The 22,839-nt window shown below is 43.6% G+C and overlaps 1 protein-coding gene across 10 annotated transcripts in view; it reads right to left on the bottom strand.

The window, feature by feature from the left end:
* camta1a (calmodulin binding transcription activator 1a) overlaps window positions 1-22,839 on the bottom strand; it is a 276,033-nt gene that overhangs the window by 146,667 nt on the left and 106,527 nt on the right. For all 10 annotated transcript variants that reach the window (XM_044211305.1, XM_044211307.1, XM_044211299.1 and 7 more), the window contains one exon: window positions 3,780-3,847. In XM_044211305.1, the coding sequence (XP_044067240.1) occupies window positions 3,780-3,847 (68 nt within the window). The remainder of the gene's footprint in view (window positions 1-3,779; window positions 3,848-22,839) is intronic.

The raw sequence follows: 22,839 nt of genomic DNA, 5'->3' as shown, positions 1-22,839 counted from the left end.
GCTCTACTCTGTTGTTGGTGTACTCGCGCCTCTGGGGTGGCGCCGCTGCTGTAGGTTTTAATAAAAGCATTGTCTTTGGAAGCTGTCTAAAGGGACTTGGTTTCATTTTGGAGAGCTGCTGCTGCTGTTGCTGTGGATGTGGGAGAAGAGAGGGCTATTGCACTGGGACGTGGGGGCGGCTAGGTTCGGTGTCACTGCGGGGCCCTCCAAGGACTGGTGCTTATTGTTTGATAGTTTCAATATACAATGTGTGTGTGTGTGTTCTGTGGTCATGTAAGCACATGTGTAAATTTGTGTGTTCCAAACTTGCGTAGAAGTAGAAACAATTGGCTGACACAGCCCACCACTTCAACTTTCCTACAGCTGTAACAAGTCTACTGTATGTTTGTATTTTATGCAAGACAGGAGATTACACAAATAAACACACACATTCAGAGCGATCTGGATCTGGTGTTTTGAGATGGGCTGCTGTTAACCAGTCCTATAAAACAAACAGAACAGTGGAGAAAAGAAACACTAATGAGCAACTACTCCACTCATGAAACTGTGTGCCATTTAGGGGATGCTCAGGATAACGAGCTATCTCTATACGACACACAGGTGTCCATTAGCTCTTTGGGCTGACCAATCTGTGACACCCTCTAGTCAATAGTTTCTCCATCTGTCAGCATACAAACACCTCTGAAAAAGACCCTCAAGGAGACATTTGTGTCATTTATGATGGACAACGAATGCCTGCTCTCAACAGGAGCACAATGTAACGCCCATGATGAGGTCAAATCAAATGTTATTGTCTAGATTTGGAACCACAATGTTTCTGAGCCTTCCCTCTGTTTTCACTCTCCTCCCACAGGCACCTTCACATCCCATCAGCTGAAACAACATGGACACATCTTTAAAAAGGCGAAAGGAAAGAATGAGTATGGCTATCTGGGAGGATGTAGGAGAGGAAAATCCTAATTGTCCCTTTAAGTGTGTTCCCTCCTGTGGAGTGAAGGTGCGCGGTAACGGCCATCTTAAATCACAGCCTGGCCGCGGCCTTCATTAAAGCCATAATGCCAGGCTCTCCCTTTAATGGAAATGGAAGCCAGCGAGGCTGTGGGTGTAAATTAAAGTGTAAGGCCCGAGTAGGGAAAGATTTCCCCAGCTCTGACAGGTGCGGCCTGAATTAGCTGTACTGCTGTTCAAGCAGTCAGTGGGAGAACACTGGTATTGATTTTAAGCACTGTTGCACTTCCTATCTGAAAGGGAATGTGTATTACTAGAGCTAGGCACATCAATCACTCAGCATTCCAACACTTTCCCCTGGCACACTTCAGATTTTGAAATGATAAACAAACAGAAACAGACCCAAACAAAAGACAGCACTGACTGGACTGTTACTGTATGGGCCTGGCTGATGTGCACGGGCATTAGCCTAGTAAAATACATCTGCGCATGCATGTAATTGGTCCACTTCATCTCATCTTCCTTGTGTTGACAGGAGGCTATCTCTATTCAGGGCATGTCCTGCATCGCATGTCACCTTGGTTAAACAGCTAGCGTCAGCTCCTTGAGCTCTGGCTGTGGCCCACTCCCATGTTTACGACCTGCATGTGTCAGAGTTGTTGCATACATGCAGTGCAGCCATGCAGCGCGGTGCCTCTCTGTGTATGACCCTGCTGCTTATCTTTGCCTCCCATCATGCCCTGCTGACCCTGTCTACAGACGCTGGCAGGGGGAGAATTAGCCTACTTAGCCTATTCCCCACAGGGGTCAACCCACACACAGACATGCAGACAGCACACCCACAATCAGATGCACACACACTCACCCACAAGCACCCGAAAAGGTGTGATGACAAATGATAAGGCAGCACTTAACCATAGGTGTCCCAAGTTTGACCTTTCACCCATGACCTTGAGCATAAAGAGTTTCATATAGAGGCCAGCCATCAATCAGCTCTCATCAATCACACATATATGCCGCACCCTTTCACTCCCCCCAACCTTTCCTGGCCCCAACATCCATCACTGTACTCTACCCTTTCACTGACATCTGGGAAAACACAAACACACTCCCTGCCTCTCTTGTCCAGAAACACACACATAAAGTAAACATACACATATTGTCCTGCAGTGATGGCTCCTCTAAAACATGAAATGTGTTGTGGTGATGTCAGGTGATCTGCAGGTGTACACTAGGGGCTGCTCCCTGGTGACACGTTTGCTGAGATATCAGCACCTGCACTGAGACATGACATGAGGTTGAAATCCCTGAGCACACTGGCAGCTGAGACCACTGCATAACAGACAGCCAGTGGTGACAGACTGTGGCCATGAGCATCCTGAGGACCATTTTGCTAGAAAGTCACTGGATCAAAAGTCTCTCACGTCTCACACAAGTGTCATTTTTAGGCTGTCTTGTGCTGGAGGATGCCAGGGCTCTGACAATGGTAATGCTCTAGCACCCGTCATTGTCTCTTTTCTTATTCTAACCCTTTTATATTTGTTCCTTAACGTCATTTACCATACAACAGGAAGATAATGGCACCTGTACGTTCTGGAGAGAGTAATAAAGGTGAGTCTAATATCAACTATTCAGGCCACATCTCATGATTGAAATACACCTGACATTGGTTTAATTTTTGGTGAGTTGGAGAGCAGAGACTTGGGGAGGAGGGGGCATTCTTGATAAAAAAACAAAAAACAGGTGAGCTCAGTGCTCTTTTGGCCCATGCTACATAATTACACCAGAGAACGTATTCTAATTGGCAGTGTCTTTATGCAGAACTATTATCAATGTCCCTCCGAGGCAGTGGAAGAGAGGAGGAGTGGGGAGAGGGACGTGAGGAATGGGTTCTATGTCAGTGAGCCCAGGGTCCATTTACACATGGATGAGGACTGCTAATAATGCCAGCTTAGCCAGTCCAGCTCGCAGAAAAAGAGAAAAAAAAGGTTTAAAATATTGAGCTGATTCCAAATGCATGAAAATGTAAACTTTAGTAAAGGGGACATTGTGTTAACAGGCTGTATTTGTTGTAGCAGTGAAATGATTGTATGGTCTGAATCCCGGAGCTGAAGAGATTAGCCAAAGCTACTCAAACAAAGAGCTGTCCACTACTGTCAAATGTAGGGGAATGCTATTACAAAGCCACCTCCATTATTAATTATTATACAACATAGATTATATAATTACCTCACAGCCAATGCTGCCACAAAACACATTTCTTTGCTGACATTAAATTTCACGTGTTTGCTGAAAAGCCAAGGAGACTGTGTTCTTCATTTGCAAATTGGCCCTATATGTATCTGCATACATTAACAAAATAAATTAACTGCAATGCTGGCATCCCTATTCTATTTCAAATATCACAGTAGCTCTTGGCATTTTGTTCCACATGTGGGTGTAATGTCTGACCCAGACAAACACCCAAAGCTTCAACAGTGTTATTAGTTGAATGGTGAATGTGCAGACAGATTACCATACCATTCAAAGCAGATGCTGCACCACTGCATGTTATGTTAATTGGCTTGCTAAAAGGCAATTATTAGTCAATATTAATATTCTATAATTTATCTGAAAACTGTAAACTTTTCTGAACAGCCATCAGCAGCCTGTAATATTAAACATCCTACACTGAACTTGAATGAGGTTGCAAGCTGTGCATAAGGGAAATGGTCTTGAAGAAAAAATATGTAAAACTAAAAATGGAAATTTTGGCTCCCTGAATGTAATCCTTTTAGGGCTATGAATCTTAACTTATGTTTTAAAAGAGGGCAGGAGTGCAGTTTTCTTACCTTGTTTTAGGGGATGTCGTTAGCCATTCTTCATGCTTTTCAAATGTTATCAAGTAAGCTGCGATCTCCTGTAAAAGGAAGAGAGGAGAGAGGAAGGGAGTGAGGCTTAGACATGTCATCTTTAATCACTGTTCTCTTGTGTTTGTAATACATCGGTGAGACTGCTTCATTGATATTCAGACAGTCTAACCAGCAGCACAAACACAGGAAAGACGGAAACAGGGGCAGTGCCAGGAAGCGCAGGCAGGTAAACGGAGACTGGTAAAAGTAAAGTGAAAGACAGAAGTGGAATGCAGCTGAGGTCAGATCATCTTCTGAGACCATCTTTGTTACAAAAGCTTTGATCAAGTTCTCCTCTGAGGACATCAAGGTGCTCTCAGAAAGATTGACATCTCTGTGTTTGAGAGTGAGCAGCTTTTAACATTTTTGGTCCGATCCTCCCCCAAATCCCTTTGATCTGCCCTTGACACTCCTCAATGGATCAATCCACTCTTTAACCTCTGAATAATAATTACACGCTAGTCTCACAATATTGACATACGTGTATACTGCTACTTCAGAAAATCCTTTGGAGTCAGTTGTGTACAAAGATATGCATAGACACTGAAGTAAAACAAAAAACCCAAACTGCCACTGGTATAAATAGAGATACTTAAAACATTTTGAACATGTTTCCCATGTTCACCCTGCCTTCTGCATCAGTCTGAGTGTAAGGGGGAACACGCTAGACCATACCCGGCCATTTTCTCACCAAACTAATGGGCAGAAATAAAAGCACTTTGGATGCTGGTAGACAACCTAATGATTACCAGAGACAGCCAGCAATTCACTCTTCAGCAAGAACATTTGTCAGCTTCTCAGACTGTTAGAGAGAGCTAGACAGCTAGACACAAGGACAGACCTGCTGTCATCTTCCACAAAAATATTTTTTTAGTTTCTAAGGATGTGCATCTCTCCCCATGTTGGCGTGTCAACAAATCTTTAAGTGTGAATATGTTGTTCAAATATTGTCTTGTTTGATCTGTGAGGCTTGAGTTTGAAAAAAGCCTCCTTCAGAGCTTTATGTTGTTACTTCGCCTGTCCACATGGGGCACTAACGTCTCCAAAAACACCAGCTTTCTGTACAGCAGAAAGCGGAAAAATATGAGACATGCTGCACACAAAGCAGCACAAAGCGATCACAAAAACAGTGCCAGTTGTTTTTTGTCTCCTTGAGACTCTTTCCTTCCTTCTTTTCTCGTTACATCCACACACACACTCTAAAGTATGCACCACTGCAAGAAGGCTCCCATTGGCTCATCAAGGCTGTGTCACAAGTGTGACCTGGCACACAGCACACTGGCGATAGCCCATAGGGACACTGCAGGGCACTGCGGTGTGAGGGGTTCCCAGGCTGGCAGGGGTCCCAGCAGAGAGGGGATGGTAGCATGACTGGCACCCTTGCCTCCAGGTGCAGGCTGGGAGATAATGCTGCGTTGATTAACTTCCTGTTCTCCTGCCATAATGACCGGAGGCAGTGAAGCCATGACAAGATGGAGTCTTGAAATAAGAAAAAGATAGGAGGGGGATGAGGCTGTTAAGAGGAGCTCAGGGCTGCTCCTCTCCTTTATAACTTTTGCTATATGAGAGGGAAAAAAACAAAGCAGTGAAATATTCACAGGGAAAGAGAAAAAATAACGCTTCACTGCCAGGGTCACAATAAAGTTACTTTTCTGCATACATCTGTTAGTAAATTAGACTAACACAGCAGTGATTAGATTAATCCCTGCTATTCTGTGTTCATTTTAGGAGGGATAAACATCAGCGGGAAGCTCTTTCAGTGACCTCTGTGCCTGTTAGCACATAGCCCCTTCCATCACTCTTGTCTTTAAAACCCAGCCACAGCCCCAGTCTCAGTGGCAGAGGATGAAATAGGGGGCCGCATGGTCTCGTATTTAAAAAAATAAAAAAATAGAAGTGAGCCTCTACCTCTGGCTCTTTGCGCACCCCTCCCTCTCTGAACAGATGCCAGGGATTATTCCAACCCCCCGACCAACCATAAAGGTGCAATAATCTTATGGTGAGGAAACAAACAAAAACAGACGTGCAGCCATTAAACAGCTGCAAAGAGACAAAGTTTGCATGGACGGCATAATGAGAGGCTAGCGTGCATTCAGGTTGAGCAAACACGCTTGCGGGTTAGTGCAACAGGGGTGGAGGGGGAAGCAGGCAAGCGGTGTGCTGAACACTGATGGTGCATCAAAGTCAAACCAGCAGCTGTCAATGGGCTCTGGACTCTATCTGCTGACCTCAGTGCCTCTGGCCTGCACTCTGTCAGTGGGGAAATATTCAGAGGAGGCTCTCTGTACTCACAGCTCCTACCTTACTCTACCTCTTAGGTCAGAATCTTGCTCGTGTAAGGCTGTTTGTACTTTGTTCCTTTATGCATCATCCTCCCCATTGACATGATCCCTGCTGGGGTTTTATCTCCAGGTGCTGCTGAAATATACTGTACCAGTAAGGGCTGTATTCTGTACAACTTAAATTGAGGCAAACTCCCTTCCAAGCCTGATCTAAATAAATAACAATCAGCGCAGGCTGGCAGTGAACCAGAGAGTGAGTATGAGCAATACCTCCTCTAATTGACATGGTGGTTGCAAAAAAGGGACCTTTCATTTTACAGGGGAAAGAACAACCCGGAGCTGTTTGTTGTAACCCAGCCATCTCATTTGTTTCTTTTGTCTCTGTAAAAGCTGCGACACACTGTTAGCAAAGGGGGCCGTCCCAGAACATGACGGAGCAGTCTAGCAGTTTCAGGGCTGATGGAGATGGAGAGCCGAGAGTGTTTGTGTGTGTTTCTGTCTACCGTGTACAATCAGAGGGTCTGATTACTGGTTACCTGTCTGGGTCTGGCACGTTATTAACATGCTCTTCAGGAGGTGTCACTCCTGCACTCATCAGTGTTTCTCCCCCCTAGTTCTCTCTTCTCGTAGCCTCCACATACTTTCTCCAGTCTCTCACTCACTCACATTTTTTTTTTTTTTCCCATAACCACTGAGGTGAAAAGGAAAGCCACCATAAGAAAATTTTCATTTTGAGATGACTGGCTTTTACTGTCTCGCCTTTCAAATGATATTTTCACTCTAGAGGTACAACATTTTCTCCAGAGAGAATCAGCTTTTGAAATGTCTACCTATTTGAAATTGGAGATGACACTAACATATTCATCCCATTTCACTTCTTTCACCAAGGAAGGGGGATGTGGGAGCAGAAGCAGTAAACTCTCAGAAAATAAACACTATTTGACTTGTCGCATATTTTGATTGTCTCAAAATTAGCTGTAATGACAATTTTAGGAGCAACTGTTTGTAAACCTGATCAGATGGATTCATTAGACCCTCATTCTTTCTTATTGCACAAAAGTCAGTCAAAGGTGATGCCAGTGTTTGATGGAGATATTCCATGGTAGATTCACTGTTCTGGGATGACCTGAGGCTAGATTGTTTTGCTGTTCCCTCTGATTCTCTCTCTCACTATCAACTTTGATTTATGGGAGAAAAGACAGCCGTTGAGAGGACCAACGCTCCAGCATTTGGATGACAGACCTGATCACTTGAAACAACTGTCGCTGTTCTATTAGAAGAAGAGATAGGAGTCTTTTGGCATTATCTCAGGACACATCAGACACCTGTCTCTAAACACCATCCATAATGTCTCTCCTCTCCTTCTGCATCCACAGTGCATTTGAGCTGAGAGAAAATGAGAGGTGGGAGCGATACAGAGCTCGGAAGACAAAACTCTGAAGCACATTCCCTTCTGTGCCACCCCTACATTAAAATACCAACAGTTACTCATTGTCTGAGAATTTAATCTTAGTTTTTTAAACCCACAATTTACTAGAGACATTATGTAAAAACATAGAGTAATGACTCATTCTTTGTGAGCTCAGCCGTTTAAAACCAGTATTCACCACCCCAAAAAAGGATTCAACAATTACAGCATATGTTTGTCCATTACAGTATTATTCCAGTTATACTGGTGCTCTAGTGACACTAATGAAAAGGCACTTAATGAATAGCTGTATTAGAAAAACTAACTTTAGCAACAGTATTGATTGCAGTAAAAGCTTGAGCTAATGAAATGAATATGAGAGGGCAGGAAGATGCGAAAGAATAGACGGAGCAAAGTCTGGTTAGAGAGAAGAGCACAGTGCCTCCAGCCCTCCTCGTGGTGAAGTCTGGGGAACGCATCCTCAAAGCTTTGACCTTGCCCTGCTCTTGAAAGCAGGAAGTGGATGAGAGGGGACCAAGGGAGGGATACGGTGAGAGGAGCCCTCCCTGATGACCTGGGTTTTGCTGTGGAGTGCTAGGTCATCTGATATTTCCTCCAGGCCAGCCCAGGAAACCAACATGCCCAGGCACAAATGGAAGGGGAGGGGGTGGTTACTGAAGCTCCAGGCTATCACAAGATTACACCAGAAAAAATTCAAATGCAATTAGACACAGAAGAGATAGAGACTGGCACTAAAGAAAGGGATGTAGAAGGGAGAGTTACTGAAAAGGGAGAGGATAATCAAAAAGGAGAAAGGAGGAATAAAGTTTAAGCTTTTTTCCCCCATGACAATGATAAATGCATTTAAAACAGGAGACGCGTGAAGGTATGGTGATTAAAAAAAGAGTGCTTCAGTTCGATTCTGCAAGCAAAAGCGCCTTTGCTGAATCATTTTGGGGTTTTTTGTTTATACTTCATGAATTCTTAATGCACTAGCAATAATGTATCACACACTGTATCTGTAATCTCATATGGCCATATTACTCTTTTAAGCTGGGGAAAGTAGTGAGGTAGAGTGAATCTATTTTAGCAAGCTGTAACCTCCAGCTAGCCTTTAAGATTGTTTGAGCACGGCTCATAATAGAATGCAGTGGATCTGCTATCAAGACGAATGGTCAGGACAGAGGAAAAGAGAGGAAGTCAGAGGGGTGAGACAGAAACAGAGACATAGGAGAGTGAGAGAGTTGAGAAAGTGAAAGTAAGCAACAATAGATTATGGAGCTGTTGACAACTGCACTTGGCATCTGTTGAAGAGGAGTGAGGCTGTTCTATGACTCCCTGTGCTGGGTTAAAAAGATGCCCTCTCCAGCATACTGCTCATTAGGACCTGCATGGGGCTTCCCAGCGATACCCATGCTAAAAGGGAGGGGTGGAGGTCACACTGTGTCCACTCTGTTTCTCCACTGTGAAGGAGCAACAGAGTTGTTCTGCTCTACTTTACCCACACTCACAAACCATCCATGTTTTGGCAACTGATGTACCGGATCGATAAAAACAGAAAGTGCATCATCATGGCTGAACAAAATTCTGTGAGTTCACAAAAATGCATGTTCTCTCATCACAGGTGTGGAGGAGAAATGGTCGCACGCTCGTAGTCACGATGCAGAAAATAGTTTAATAATAAAGGCTACCGACTTTTTGAGATGAAAGTCTTCTTCAGGGTATGCATCACACCCAGCACACATGTTCACCTTCACCACAAGGCCTTACCATATGTTTAAAACACACCTCAGGCAATTTTGTTCTGTTTCTCCATCTAGCTCGCTATGTACCTCCTCAGCTCCTGCAGTTTGGCTCTCTCTTGCCATAGAGGAGGTGGGAAGATCGAGACAAGCCACTGCCCTACATTATACATAGTTCTGGGATCAATTTGGCATTGATCCTGGATAACTTAGATGTTTTCCAGTAGTTGGTCAATGTCTCTCTTCACATTTCTGCTTGGCATGCTGGTCATAAGACTGTTCTGAAAAAGGAGGCATTCTCCTGGGGAGCCTCCTCTCACTCCTCAACGCTGCACGCCTTCCTGCTCCCACAATCAATGTTACCCACAGCAGCTGCTCCACCAGCACTCTCTTTTTTGTTTACAATATCACTTCTGTACACTATATACTTACATACGAGCAGACGACTTAGCATTAAGAAAGAACAGTGGCAGAGGAGGGGTCTGGCTCCAGGGGGGTGAAATTTTTGACAATGGGCCATACCCGCTAACAGCCTAACTTAAAACAAAATTAAAAATGAATGGTGTGCATACAACAGAGCTCTTGTGCATGCTCATGCCCCCCCAGTATGAAAATTATTTTAACAATATGTTGCATCCTTCACAGTCACCAGATCTCAACCCAACTGAACACCTATGGGAGATTTTAGACAGCGCTCTCCACCACAATCTCTGAAACACATCTTTTTAGAAGAAGCCTCCAGTAGAGTTTCAGAGACTTCGTAGAATCTATGCCAAGGTGCATTGAAGCTATTCCAGTGGCTTGGTGGGACTTTGGCTCAGAATCGTACTAAGACACTTCCTGTTAGCTTTTTGTTTCATTTGTCACCCATCTGTCTATTGTAAAGACAGAAGAAGAGTTCAGCAACCATTGAAGCAACCAGCTTGTCAAGTAGGCCTATTCTACAATTCTTAAAGTTTGTCAGCTTTAAGAAATAGTCAATTGTAAAAACATTTAAATACAGAACCAGGCACAATACTACAAGCTCCAATTAGACAAAGACAGCAGCACTACAGCAGAAGAAAAGTTACTTAATTAGGATTAGCTACAGTAGCTTTATCAATGAACTGAGTTAACCACTAGCTAAAAGAAAAGTCGTGTTTTTTGAGGGACAGTGGGTGACTTTGACAAGCGACAGATTTTTATTAATATTCCTGAATTGCCAACATAATTTCACAAAATACATTATTTACAAAATAAACATAATTAAAAAGTAACTAATATCATAATCATACAAAAGATATTAGATTCCCTCTTCTTTCTCAATGCTCTGCTGGGCCAGCTAGGGCCCCACTAATGGGTCTAGTAAAGATATCATAGTGACAGATTGAAGTGAGAAATTAATTCTGGTAATACACTGTACATTATTTGTGACATCATATTTTTATTTGGGAATAAGTATTCATACAATTTTACTATCTCACACCAAATACAGGTACATACAAAAAGTATAGAAATTCTGATTATTATAGTTTTTTTTCTAGTGTACTCCATGACACAGTGTGTGAGGGGGCAGAATACTCAGTCTTCCTTCTCACCTCCTCTTCCTTATAATGAAAAGCTACAGCCATATGCTCAAGGGAAAACAGGACAGACCGAAAGAGAGAGAGAGACCAGGAAGAGGGAGCTGGCATGAGGCAGGATTGTTTTGGCTTTGGTGCCATGGCTGCTGTCTCGGATGTTCATTGAGAGGATGTAATTATTTGGCCCTGAAAGACTACAATGGTCAGCCACCAACTCTCACACTGTAACAACATACCTGTGCATGCACGTCTTGTATTTCTATGTATTTGTGTAATAGTATACTTGTGTGTTAGAACAGAACAGGAGCAATAGCAGAGAAGCAGCAGCAAAGACAGAAAAGATGAGAGAAGGAGGAAAGCGGAGAGATTGGCGTACAACCGAGCACAAGAAAAACCTGGAAGACTCAGAAGGGTTTATGTGGGAATGAATCTACAGCATGTGGTGTGTTAGAGACAAACTGAATGAGAATTGGACATAAAGTTGACTGAGATGAAATACATCCATCTTTGTCAGGCATAATTAGGCAGCATTGTGACCCTGTGGTTGTTGCTATGGATGTATGTGTCTGCTGATGTAAAGCCCATATGGGACCTCCTACTGCTGTACCCTTGAGAGATGTGTCTTGTGTAATGATTCTATTACACCTCTCTCTTCTTCTATCTTTCCCTCCCTCTCTTTCCCTCAGGCACTAACTTCTGGCAAGACTTTAAGACGTGTTGGAAGCTCGGCGGAAATATGAAGCACTCCATTAGTAAACAGGGCAAAAAATGTGTATGTGTGCGCTGCAGGGCGCGACGGGAAGCGGCCAGGCTCACTTCCTGACGCCCCGTGGCTGTCTGACCTCTGACGTCCACGCTGCACGTCCTCTTCATCATCTATGCAGCAGGATGTCTGTTCCCCCCTGCTGACAGCCCAACCAAGGAGAACGGAGAGTGACGGAGCCTCCATGATGCTGACCTTACTTGAGCCCCACTGCCGAGACTCCAGGCTGTTACCCCACTCTGCTGCTGAACTTTTTTCCCCCTCAAACCCAACTTCTGTCCAAAAAAACTTGCAGGAGCAGTCAAACTTACTAGAGTAGGTGGTTCTCTCTGTGTCTCCTCTCTCTCTAATTCATTACTGTATGTCTTCTATTTGACAGATGCTCTTGTTTTGGAAGACAGCTGATATTGAAAGTGCCGTGTCAGATTGTACAGCCAACAGCCGCCAGGTCTGTTTGACTCCTAATGTAATTTCACAATTTGATATAGAGTGCAGACATAAATGCTACATTTGTTGCTTTCTTATGCTTTGTGTGTGAAAGATATTGCAGTGAAAATCCACAGAGAGGGCATTAAATGTCATCTAAATATAATTGAGGTGTGATTTCTCTCTGTGGAGACACTGTAAGAATCTAAGCACTATATCCTCAAATATCACCCAAATTTTCCCAAAAGTCAAGGAGCGATGGTATCGTGCATAAATGAAGTGACAGTGGAATCTAGAAGGTCACCATTCACTTCATATCAATCAACTGATGTCAGCTTTCATTTTAAGGCTCCTGCAGGACCTATCCAAAGAGGGGAGGGGAGACTCCCCCATATTCCTCGAAAGGCACAAATGAGCAGAGTTCTGTCTCATGTGAGCCTGAAAGCCTATTTATTTCAGGCTCCAGAATCAATTAATGCCTGCATTATCCTCTGAATTCCACTATTCAGTGCAGCCAAATGACTGGGGCACCCTTGCATGAAACCAATTTCTAACTTTCAATCCGAGACACACCCCAGAACCACCTACAGGTCTTCCTTCAAAATAGCAGCTATATTTGACCATGGAGTCATGCATGTGTGCCTATGAGCATGTGGTGCAAATATGTGTGTGCGTTTGAATAAGTAGCATGCTGTGCTGAGAATATGCGGGGTTAAGTAAAGATTTTAGTGATCAGTTCTACCTGTTCTCAATATGCAGCTATATAGAGCTCTTAAATACAAAAATGCAGAATGTTCTGACAGGAGAACAAATTGTGAAACACAGACTAAAGCCTGCTCACCATGTTAAAGGCAGAAAGAGAAGAGGCGGAGGAGAGGAAGGAGGAGGTGGTGGAGGAGGAGAGAAAAGGGCAAAGAAACAGATTGAAGAAAAGGCAGATTATGTGTTAAAGGGCAAAATGTTATGTCTTTAATTGACTAAAGTATACTGTATGTCCTGAAGAGAAACATTATGAAATATTGAGCCCACACTGTCCATCCACAGAAAGTGACACAATCTGCTCTAGAGACAGAGAGAAAAGACATGGAGACAAGACAAGTCTGAAAATTCACCAAAGGGATGGTCAGATCTCCAGCTCAGGCCAATTAGCCAGCATATACACTTTTTTCCCCAACTACTCGTCAGCATGAAAGGATCACCCTTTGTCTGTCAGACTCATGCCTTTATCCTCTATTGCTACTTCCTGTAGACAGTCTGTATGGCACGCACACACCCTTTTAATTCTTACATGAACAAGTTACATTCCTGCAACTCCCTTTTCTGTTTCTGTCATCTCTCTATACGCCTGTCAGCACACACGTGTCCAGGCAGAACACACACACACACACACACACACACACACACACACACACACACTTGAACACTGACTATACATGCAGGCACACAAACAGTATCAGTGAAATCCTCACATGAACTGCTCTCATTTTATCTCCTCTCAGCTCCTGCCATCTTGCTGACTGATGTGACTGTTAGTTCTGGAGGAGGGTTCTCTTTAATTGAAGTAGGTGTGTGTGTGTGTGTGTGTGTGTGTGTGTGTGTGCGCAACTATCTGTCCAGAGCATCGCCTGGCCTTGGCTGGTATTGTTTGGCCTATCAGACAAGTTGTCAAGTGCTCGCTCTCTCTCTCTCTCTCTCTCTCTCTCTCTCTCTCTCTGCCGCTTTGTGTTCATGTTACAATAACGGGAATGTGGGACTGTGAAGGTCACAGACGCCTGAAGTCAAACCAGCTTGCCGGCATGCATGTTTTGTCTCCCAACAGCAGACCCCAACAGCAGACATCTATGTAACACTAACCATCCACATGAGCTACAGTGTGACCACTCAACACCAGAAATCATCATGTTCAAGGTCATTTTCACCAAACTGAAGCTACCAAATACTGAAGTGCATCTCTGTAGTTGTATAGTTTTCACTTGCACTTTTCTTTTCACTGAGCTGAACCTTTCCTCAATTTTTCTGCCTCTATCTGCATACTCCCATCTGCCTTGTGTGCATTATCAGTCTCACATCTCTACCCTCTAAAAGTTTGGCCTGTTGAGAGGGGAGGCGTAGGCTCCTCTTTGTGAAGGCTGCTCTCTGCAGACGGTAGGGAATCGATCAGCCAGACGCTCCAATGGCCTGCTCCTTTGTGAGCCCAGTCTGGCTCTGTGCAGCTCTCCTCTGTTTATCTCCCTCACGTCGCTTGCTGGCTACATGCTCTTAATTAAACATGCCGCACGGCTATTAATTGTCAACCAGATTCAATTTGTTCCCCGGGCACGCTGTGAATGGGCCTCTCCTCCCAGAACAAAGGTGTCCGAACAGCCATGTCAGAGTTGAACAAAAGGCCCAAGGCATCACTTCTATCTCCCACAGCCTGAGCTGCTACAGCTCGCAGGCAGCCATTGAATGAGGTGTTATCCTGGCAGGTGTTCAAGAGATTTTCAGAGAAAACCGTCTTGTACTTTGCCACACCATCTTTTTTTCACCAAATGACATTTGGGCAGAAACAAAGCACTCCATCAGAATTTAGCTGCTACACCTTTTCAAGCTGTCATAATGCTTTTACCTGCACAAATACCCATTCGGTAAAATACTCTAAATTGGCCTCATTTTTTAATCTTGTTAGGTTGTTTTTTTATTTTACATGGGAACTATTTTGACAAATTGTGGAAACAAATAAATAACCCAATGACTGCTAAGATGAATCTTGGGAGTAAGCAGCTGCCAAGCCATAATATAATTCATGGCCATGCATCAATGTTACTGGAGACTACTCCAACACCCAGCCAGAACCCACAGAGCGAGGTGCCAACACATCCATCCCCTTGCAATTCCCTCATCCGTCCCACCTCTCAGTCAGTCCAGCCATCACCCCAATCAATGCTCCCTTCCCAAAAACCTAAAGCTCTGGGCCCCAGCTGGTGCCAAGGAGGCCTGGTTGGTGCTATTGTGTCACTGCCTAAACCCCTCTACAATACAACGATAAACCTGCCCCCTCTGTGCCTCCTAAGTCACACACAGAACAGATGCCAAACCAAGAGCTGTCCATATACACTCACATAGAGACCTCTTAACCACAGGGCCTCCAAAGAACTGACATAGTCAAACAATACTGCATGTAATGTGATTCTAGTTTTAAAGCCTCGAATGTACTTACTATACACTAAGACAAAAAAGAAAGAAGAAAATATTTACAAATTTATCATGTAGATAAACAAAAGCAGTATTGTAGTATAGAATATACTATTGTGTAGAAAGTCTTGTTCAAATGCTGCATTGTGGAATTTTTAATGAGTTAGGCAAAGGTGCTGTAGCATATATAGAGAAGAGATCTTTTCCCCAGTGTACTTCTGTGCCTGCCTTTTCAGCAATCCCAATATTTTGCTGCTGGTGAACTCACTGAGCAGTTGAGGAATTACTTATTTAAAAGATAAGGTTTCCTCTGTTGTCAGCAAAAACCGCCTCTTGTCCATAACAGGAGAAAACCAATGCAGTGTGAAATCAAAGGTCACCCAGAGACAAATAGCACTAACAGGCGAGAGCAGGGGTGACAAACGCTCCCTCTCTGTGCTCACCAAATTAATTAAGAGTGGAAATTCAACATGGCATCACCAACACAAAGGAGAACAAGCAGCCTTGTTGTTGTTTCAGCAAGACTTTTAAGAGAACAAACACATTCTCCTTTTCTCTATTGTAATCAAAGCATGTTTACTTGCATCTCTCAAATGACTCTTTCATTGAATGTTTAATATGGCAGCTTTGAGAAGTCACTGATCTCAATCTAGGCACTGAGGTGCCTCCGTTGAGCTTACGTCAGCCTCACAACTCAGCCTGCCTTCAGCCCAGGATCCTTGGGGCACTGCATTAAACGCCTTACTCCAGGCAGCCTGCTAATCCACAGCATTCGCAGGTGTCTCTGTCTGGCCGTGACCACAAGATAAGCCCAAACCTGGAGGAGACAGCAGCGAGCAATAGACACAAAGTGCACATTTCAGTGTGTCTTTGCATCCGGTCCACAGTCAGTCACCCAGTTGAGATGGGCTGAAAACAGCAGGTCTGGGACCAAGCCTGTATAATGACACCTCATCTGGGAACAGCTAGCGAGAAACATCTGCAGCCCCTTATCTCTGCAATGGCTGCACTGTCGAAAAGACACGCCGATCATTTACTGGATTACCCTACAGTAAGCTGCTGCCTGATGTTCTTTCACAGATCAGTGTAGTGGAAATGTTTATACAGGGCGAGCTGGGACGAGAAAGTTGTCTCAATGTCTTAGATAAGCATGAAAAGCCAGCATGCTGGCCTCAGGCACGGATCGCAATGCACTCACCTAGCATTGATCCCAGTCACAATGTTCAGTTAACCAACTGTGGACCAGAAATTTTAATAAGCTAGAGTTTACTTAGTCCAGAAAGTAATGAAGAGAAGTTTTAATTTTGACTGGGATCATTGTACTCAAACCATTCAACCAGTATTCAAGTAATAGCACAGCACTCTACAAACTCTCTGAATATAGTTAGGAGGATGAATTTAATTTTGTGAATTGTTGAATGCTCTCATTTTGGGCCAATTAATTCCAAGAGAAAATACTTAATTCCAGACAGAAAGCTTGTGAGAAATAAAAGTTTAGTTAATTAGATTTACTATCAAGGGCAGTTAGTTAGCACTACATAATATCCTACAAATATATTGCATTTATAAATTGTTTAATTTATATTGCATTAACAATGAGGGGTCTATGCCCTTAATGTTCGTAAAATATAGGATGGGGAGCAGTCAGAATGTACCAATCACATGTAAGGTCATGTTCAGCTGTAGCTTTTGGCCTTTTAATGGTCATTTATTGTTCATCAAGTGTGTGTGTGTGTGTATGCGTCTGAATGCTTGCAGGGGTCTATGTGTGTGTTTTATGTGTTCTCTCCCCCCGGGGCAGCACCACCCTGGCCTCACTGCCTCCACCCACTCATCCATCCCACGTCTTGTCTAATTAAACATCGTTAACATTCATCCCAAGGTCTTATGCAGATGAGCACAGAGGGAATGTGGTGCACTGCGCAATAAGAAAACAACTTGCGGGGTGGCAGAGAGGTGAGCACAGGGATGAGATGGGGTTGTATCCGAATTGAGATGTGCATGGATATCTCCGATTTGACCTCATTCATCAATTAATTACCACCATTAGTAGGAGGTGATGTGGAACCAAAGCTGAAATCACTGCACCGTGGCGTCTCCACCACCAGTTTGTTGATTGTGTGTATGCGGGCACATGTGTATGACAGACAGGCACTCATTAAGCACTGAGCCAGGTACGTTTAAGTGTGTCTATGTGTATGTGTACCTACAGTATGAACAGAAAGGCAGACTGATAGACAAACTGATGGGCATCCAGCCAAGCACTGCCATCGGTGTCTCCTCAACAGAGCTGTGATCACAGCGCAGTCCTGTCATGTGGCTGTCACTCTATCACTCACAGTCACACACACCACATCATCACACCATACCACGCTGCAGCCGTGCTAACGCCTGAGACAGTATGGTCCCATCTTAAAAGACGCTCTTTGTTGCTTGTACGGCACTTGAAGTGTAATTTGAAAAGCAGACTGTCACCCTTTTGCACATACCCAATGCCCCGAATTAGCACCGGGGACAATATCAGTCAGGTAACCTGATGTGTATGGAAAACAAGAAAACAATAGGGAAACCATTTTCAATGGAGTCTATGTGAGACGTCATCAGAATAGAATATTCTCTCATATAGGCTATGAGTGTGTCAACAACCTTGTGTAAAAGACCCCATGTCAGTTCATTTTCTCAGATAGCTATTTTTCACAAATTTTGAAGGTACCGGCAAACATTTCAGCTATTCAAATGCAACATAAAAACCATAAAGCTGGCATTAGCTTTGCATGCAGAGACAGAGACAGGCTTTGTGCACTAGCCTGGGTATGAATGGCAACTTACAGTACTTAATCCAGTAGACTAAAATGGGTTTAAGAGGCTGTGGTAGCTGTTATGGTCTGAGGGAGTGCCTGCCAGGGCAGTGGGGCGGGTGTGGCAGCAAGGCTGTGAGTTATGCGCGTCGCACATGGACTCATATTTTTGAGGCCAGGCTGGCGGTTGGCAATGCACGGCAGCACAGCACAGCACTTCCTAAGATCCTGTTTGTAACTGTCTGTGGAACAAGAGCCCGAGGGAGGAGCCTGCTTAAACTCACTCACCTTCACCGCCGGCTTCAGATCCATCTTTGTGCACGGCATGCATCCTGCATGCACTTATGCACTAAGAACTAAGTACACGCACAAAAAAATATACTAGCACACGCACATGTCACACAAGCTTTGTGCAAACATAGCACAGGGTCAGCACACCACATGTGGGCCTTTGCAAAAATAAATAGTCCTCCTCAAAGGACTGGTGTCAAATAGGCATGCATGAAAAAGCACAAAAAGCACTTTGCCCCGCATACATATCTGATGCACGACAGCCAAGGTCAGTCCAAATCCTCTCCCTATCGGCGGCCACTTGAATCACCTTCAAGGATCAACGACTTTCATATGGTGCTTGTGAGTCTCTTCCATAAACATGTTATGCTACTTGAGTTCCAGTTAGTCTAACTGAGTGATAAGCTCATTGTGGGCTAGTCAATAGTGCCGTCGCTAAAACTAGGAGAAGGGGGCGCTGTGTAGACAGTCAAGTACAGGCAGTGAGGGTGAGCAGGCGGGGTTAGGAAACGATGATGAAGTGCAGCATTAGTGCGGTGATTAACTCCTTCTCCCGCTCTTCCTCCTCTCGTTCAGTCCCATTTCCTCCCGCTTCTGGCCGGGAGGGGAGCTTCTGATCGGTGTGTGTGAGATTCCCTTGACACACCGTCCATCTGTGTGTGTGAGCTGGCAAGCCAGCAAGCCGTCTTCACCAACATGCTGTCGGGATCCCTCCTCAATGTCTCTCCATTACAAACCTTTCCTCTTAGGCTCTCCAAACAGCGCTGAAACTTTGATGAGATAGTGCTTCATTTGGCATGACATGATGTTAACATGTCATGGAGGATAAGTGCATAAAACAACAACTTGGATCTATGTTCCATACAAATGCAATGAAACGAATTTTACATGGGACTGAAGGCAATCTTGCCATCTCTGAATCATATCTTAAACACTATCTCTTTTCCCACTGTGGTCTACAATGTACAACCTGTGTAATGTTGTGATGCATAGTAGAAAGTTATGCAATATCTGTACAGGCTAGTGTATGCTTGAAAGAAGAACACCATGTAGAATCTCCCTGAAAAACAAGTAGGCACCTGGCTAACTCAACTACATATCAAAAATTTGCACCCATCCATTGTTGCATCTCTCTCCCTCACTTCCTGTCATCTCTCAACTATAGCTAATAATAATAATTATATATATATATATATATATATATATATATATATATATATATATATATAGGAAACACCTGACTTATAAGTCAAAATGTTATTTGAAGAAAATGAAAATCACTGTTACATTTGCAAATTTTGTGTGAATAGCCTTGTTCTACTCTCTGTCAAGACTTGAACCGGTTTCTAAAAGAAACACAAAAAGTATGTTGCATTTTAAACTTTTAAATCTGAAAATTGATGAGACCAAGTTGCTTGTTCTTTGCAGGATAACACAGGATAACAGAGGGGCAGAGACCAGTCTAGCTACTATAGCCCTTTCCAAGCAGCGATCAGAGGGCCAGGTGGCTGTGGCAAATGACCTGCACTCAATGGTGCAGTAATAGCTTCACCTCTTCACCAGAGAGGCTATTCTGTGATCACATAGTCCCCACTCATATCAGATTGCATCACCAGCCGCCAAGCAGGGAAGTCCTTTTTTCCCCACACAGGTGCACAGAAAAAAAAAAACAAGCCCAGTGGAAACCCAGCAAACTAAAAACACAGAATGAGTAAGACTCCTGTTATTAGCAAGTCTGCAGAAGCTGACTCCTCTAGATGACAATAACTGGGGCTTATAAATATTCTGCTGTGTGAACCAATTTCACCCTGATTACCCATAATGCTATTCTTAGTAAACTAGTTGTTCCTTTGTGCAGACCCAGATGCATCTATTTTTATATTTATTAAAAAATAATGTATCACTTACAGTTAATAGATTTTGTGGCAGATCCAGCCCTCTTATGTAACTCAAACAATGTCATAGGTTTCAGGCCTTTCCACAGGTAATGGGAGTGTCTTTGAACATGTGACAGGGGTCAAAGCTTCACTCAGGCATGGCCTTCTGGGAAGAGGGTGGTGGTATTGTCTCCCAGACAGACACTCCTCAGACATCCTTCTCATATGCAGATCGAGAATAATGCCCCATGGACTGCACACGATGTGCACCTCTTGTTAAGCATTCAATAAACTAAACTTCCACTCTGTCATTCCAACATAATTCAAAACTTCTTATCATTTCAAGACTGCTGCTGCTGTTTGCTGCAAAGAGGATAAAACCCATGGAAGAGAGGCACTCTTTCATACAGACAGGCAGTCAACCTTAATAACAGCAGCATTTACAATGTTTGAAGATTTTGTAGACTTTCACCTGTTCTAACCATCAGTATTAAGTGTCTTTCAGTAAAGGTGATTCTCACAGTGGGATGTGTATCTCCTCTTGTCTCTATTTATCTCCTGTGCCCTTATAAATTCTCGACAATTACATGCCAAGGATTCTCTTTTTTTTCCAAGAGTAGAAATTACAGCTGTCTCCTCTCCTCTCTCTCATCCTGGCATCGCTCATCTATTATTCAGTTTTTAATTTGGCTATTTGAGGTTTGTTCCCTCGTTTGGCGACAAGTAAGCCTCTGCTAAACAGGCACCTTATCCATTACACTAAATCTAGCACACAGCAGACAGCATTCTGGAATTGACCATTAGAGGGGTTATTGATATAACCACCATTCCCTCTCGTCATTATCCCTCTAATTTATCCGTAAATGTATAGCAGCTTTTTGGAGTTATTCTCACCTTGGATGCAAAGAGAAGGCATCTTCACTTTTTGAAACATATCTATGTTTGGGTAGTTTACACAAAAACCTATCCATTAAATTATGGACGGGGAGTATTCAGTCTAGGCAAAGCCAAATCTCCATTGTGGCCATTTTGTTCAAGAGCTTTTGTGTTTATGACAAAAGTTTCCAAATTGCAGTCGGCTTTTACTCAGGGTACCATCACACTTCTGGTCATCGTTACAGAGAGATAGGCCTCTCTGACTGATCTTCAGACTCCTATAATCATATGCAATTGTGGTAAAGTGAAAAGAAAGACATGGCTCTTTACTGGGATCTATGGCTCATTGTATCTTATGTGTCACACGAGCCAAGGATCAATAGCACTCAATAGTCTATTAATAGGCAAGTCTTGGCTCTGTTCAGACTACAGCACCAGCCTGTCCACTAGACCAGGCCATGAAAAGAAGAGGGTGCAGTAGAAACCGATCCTCGCTTTTCTGTTAACAGTGAAAGCCTCTTAATCATCTCAGTTTCCCATTGACTTACCCCTCCATGCTTCTCTCCCTCTCACCGAAGGCCTATCTTAGAGGGGATAGTTAACCGACCCCCACCATCCCTCGTTGCCACAGAGAAGATGACTCCGTCTATTGAGGAGTTTGGAAGTGAGGTCAAGGAGGTTTTCTTCAGTTGCACTGCAACATAATTCCAGTCTGGACTGGCACATTTGGTTAATAGCTCAAAATATCAGATGCACAGTTGTACCTGAGTAGAGCACCACATTATCTTAATCATTAAAATTAAAAATGAGGGATTTTTTTTTTATAACAAAGACCCGTCTCCACATTAACTCTGATGATAATAAGCTGCCCTGTAACAGGAGTCATTACTGTCAGGCACTTGGACAAGTACAAGAGCATCTTCATCTTAAGTGTAAGTGATCTGCCTAATAGACCATAGTATGTAGTTATCTGATAGAGACAGTCACCAAAATCAGACTCCAGTCGCTCACTCATGCAGACAATCAAAGGACGCCTGAGTAATATAAAACAAATATTGGTATTGATCTGCAGTCTATAATTTCCTCCCACCTCTAATAATGTTGAAAACCAAATAGAGCTTCAGGCCTTCAACTATTTACCATCTTGCACAGATTACCTCATCAATTCTGGTCGAAGAAGATCTATTGATGAATTCCTTTGTGTTTGTTTAAGCCTGTTATTTTGTGGAGTGCCTTTATTAAGCACTGCTCTCAGTTTAAAGAAGTGTTTGTTATAACCCATCATTAACTTCACAGAAAATAAATATACTGTATAGTTTGGCCTCCCTCTGTTGATTTCAAGGCTGTAGTATTGCTTTATGTGCGGTTTGATGGAAAAAATATTAGGGGAGAAGGAGGGAGGCAGTCACTCAATAGGATGATCTGATATTCTTCTTTCTTCCGTTTTCCTCTACGGTTCTTCCACCACCTTGGGCTCAGCCAGTAGGGGACATAACTAGGAAGGGGAGGTGGTCAGCATCACATGATCTCCCCTCGGTAGTTGAGCACCGCCCCCCTTTTGCAGGACGGGGGCTGTCACATTCGTCTTTGTCATGGCGCGGCGTGCCACCCATTCATCAGGCCTGCCAGCAATGGCATCCCTTTCCTCTGTGTGCCCGGAGACTGGGCACGTCTGGGCCTGACTGCATCCTAGATACACACAGAGAGCAACACACAGACACTCTGATGGATTCATTTATTAGGCCTTTCATTACCCACGGGGCCAATGGTGAATCGCAATGCACTGAATGCCACAGCAATG

This window comes from Siniperca chuatsi, linkage group LG10 (genome assembly GCF_020085105.1).
Source record: "Siniperca chuatsi isolate FFG_IHB_CAS linkage group LG10, ASM2008510v1, whole genome shotgun sequence".
NCBI lineage: Eukaryota > Metazoa > Chordata > Actinopteri > Centrarchiformes > Sinipercidae > Siniperca > Siniperca chuatsi.
This window is presented reverse-complemented; position numbering and strand designations above follow the sequence as displayed.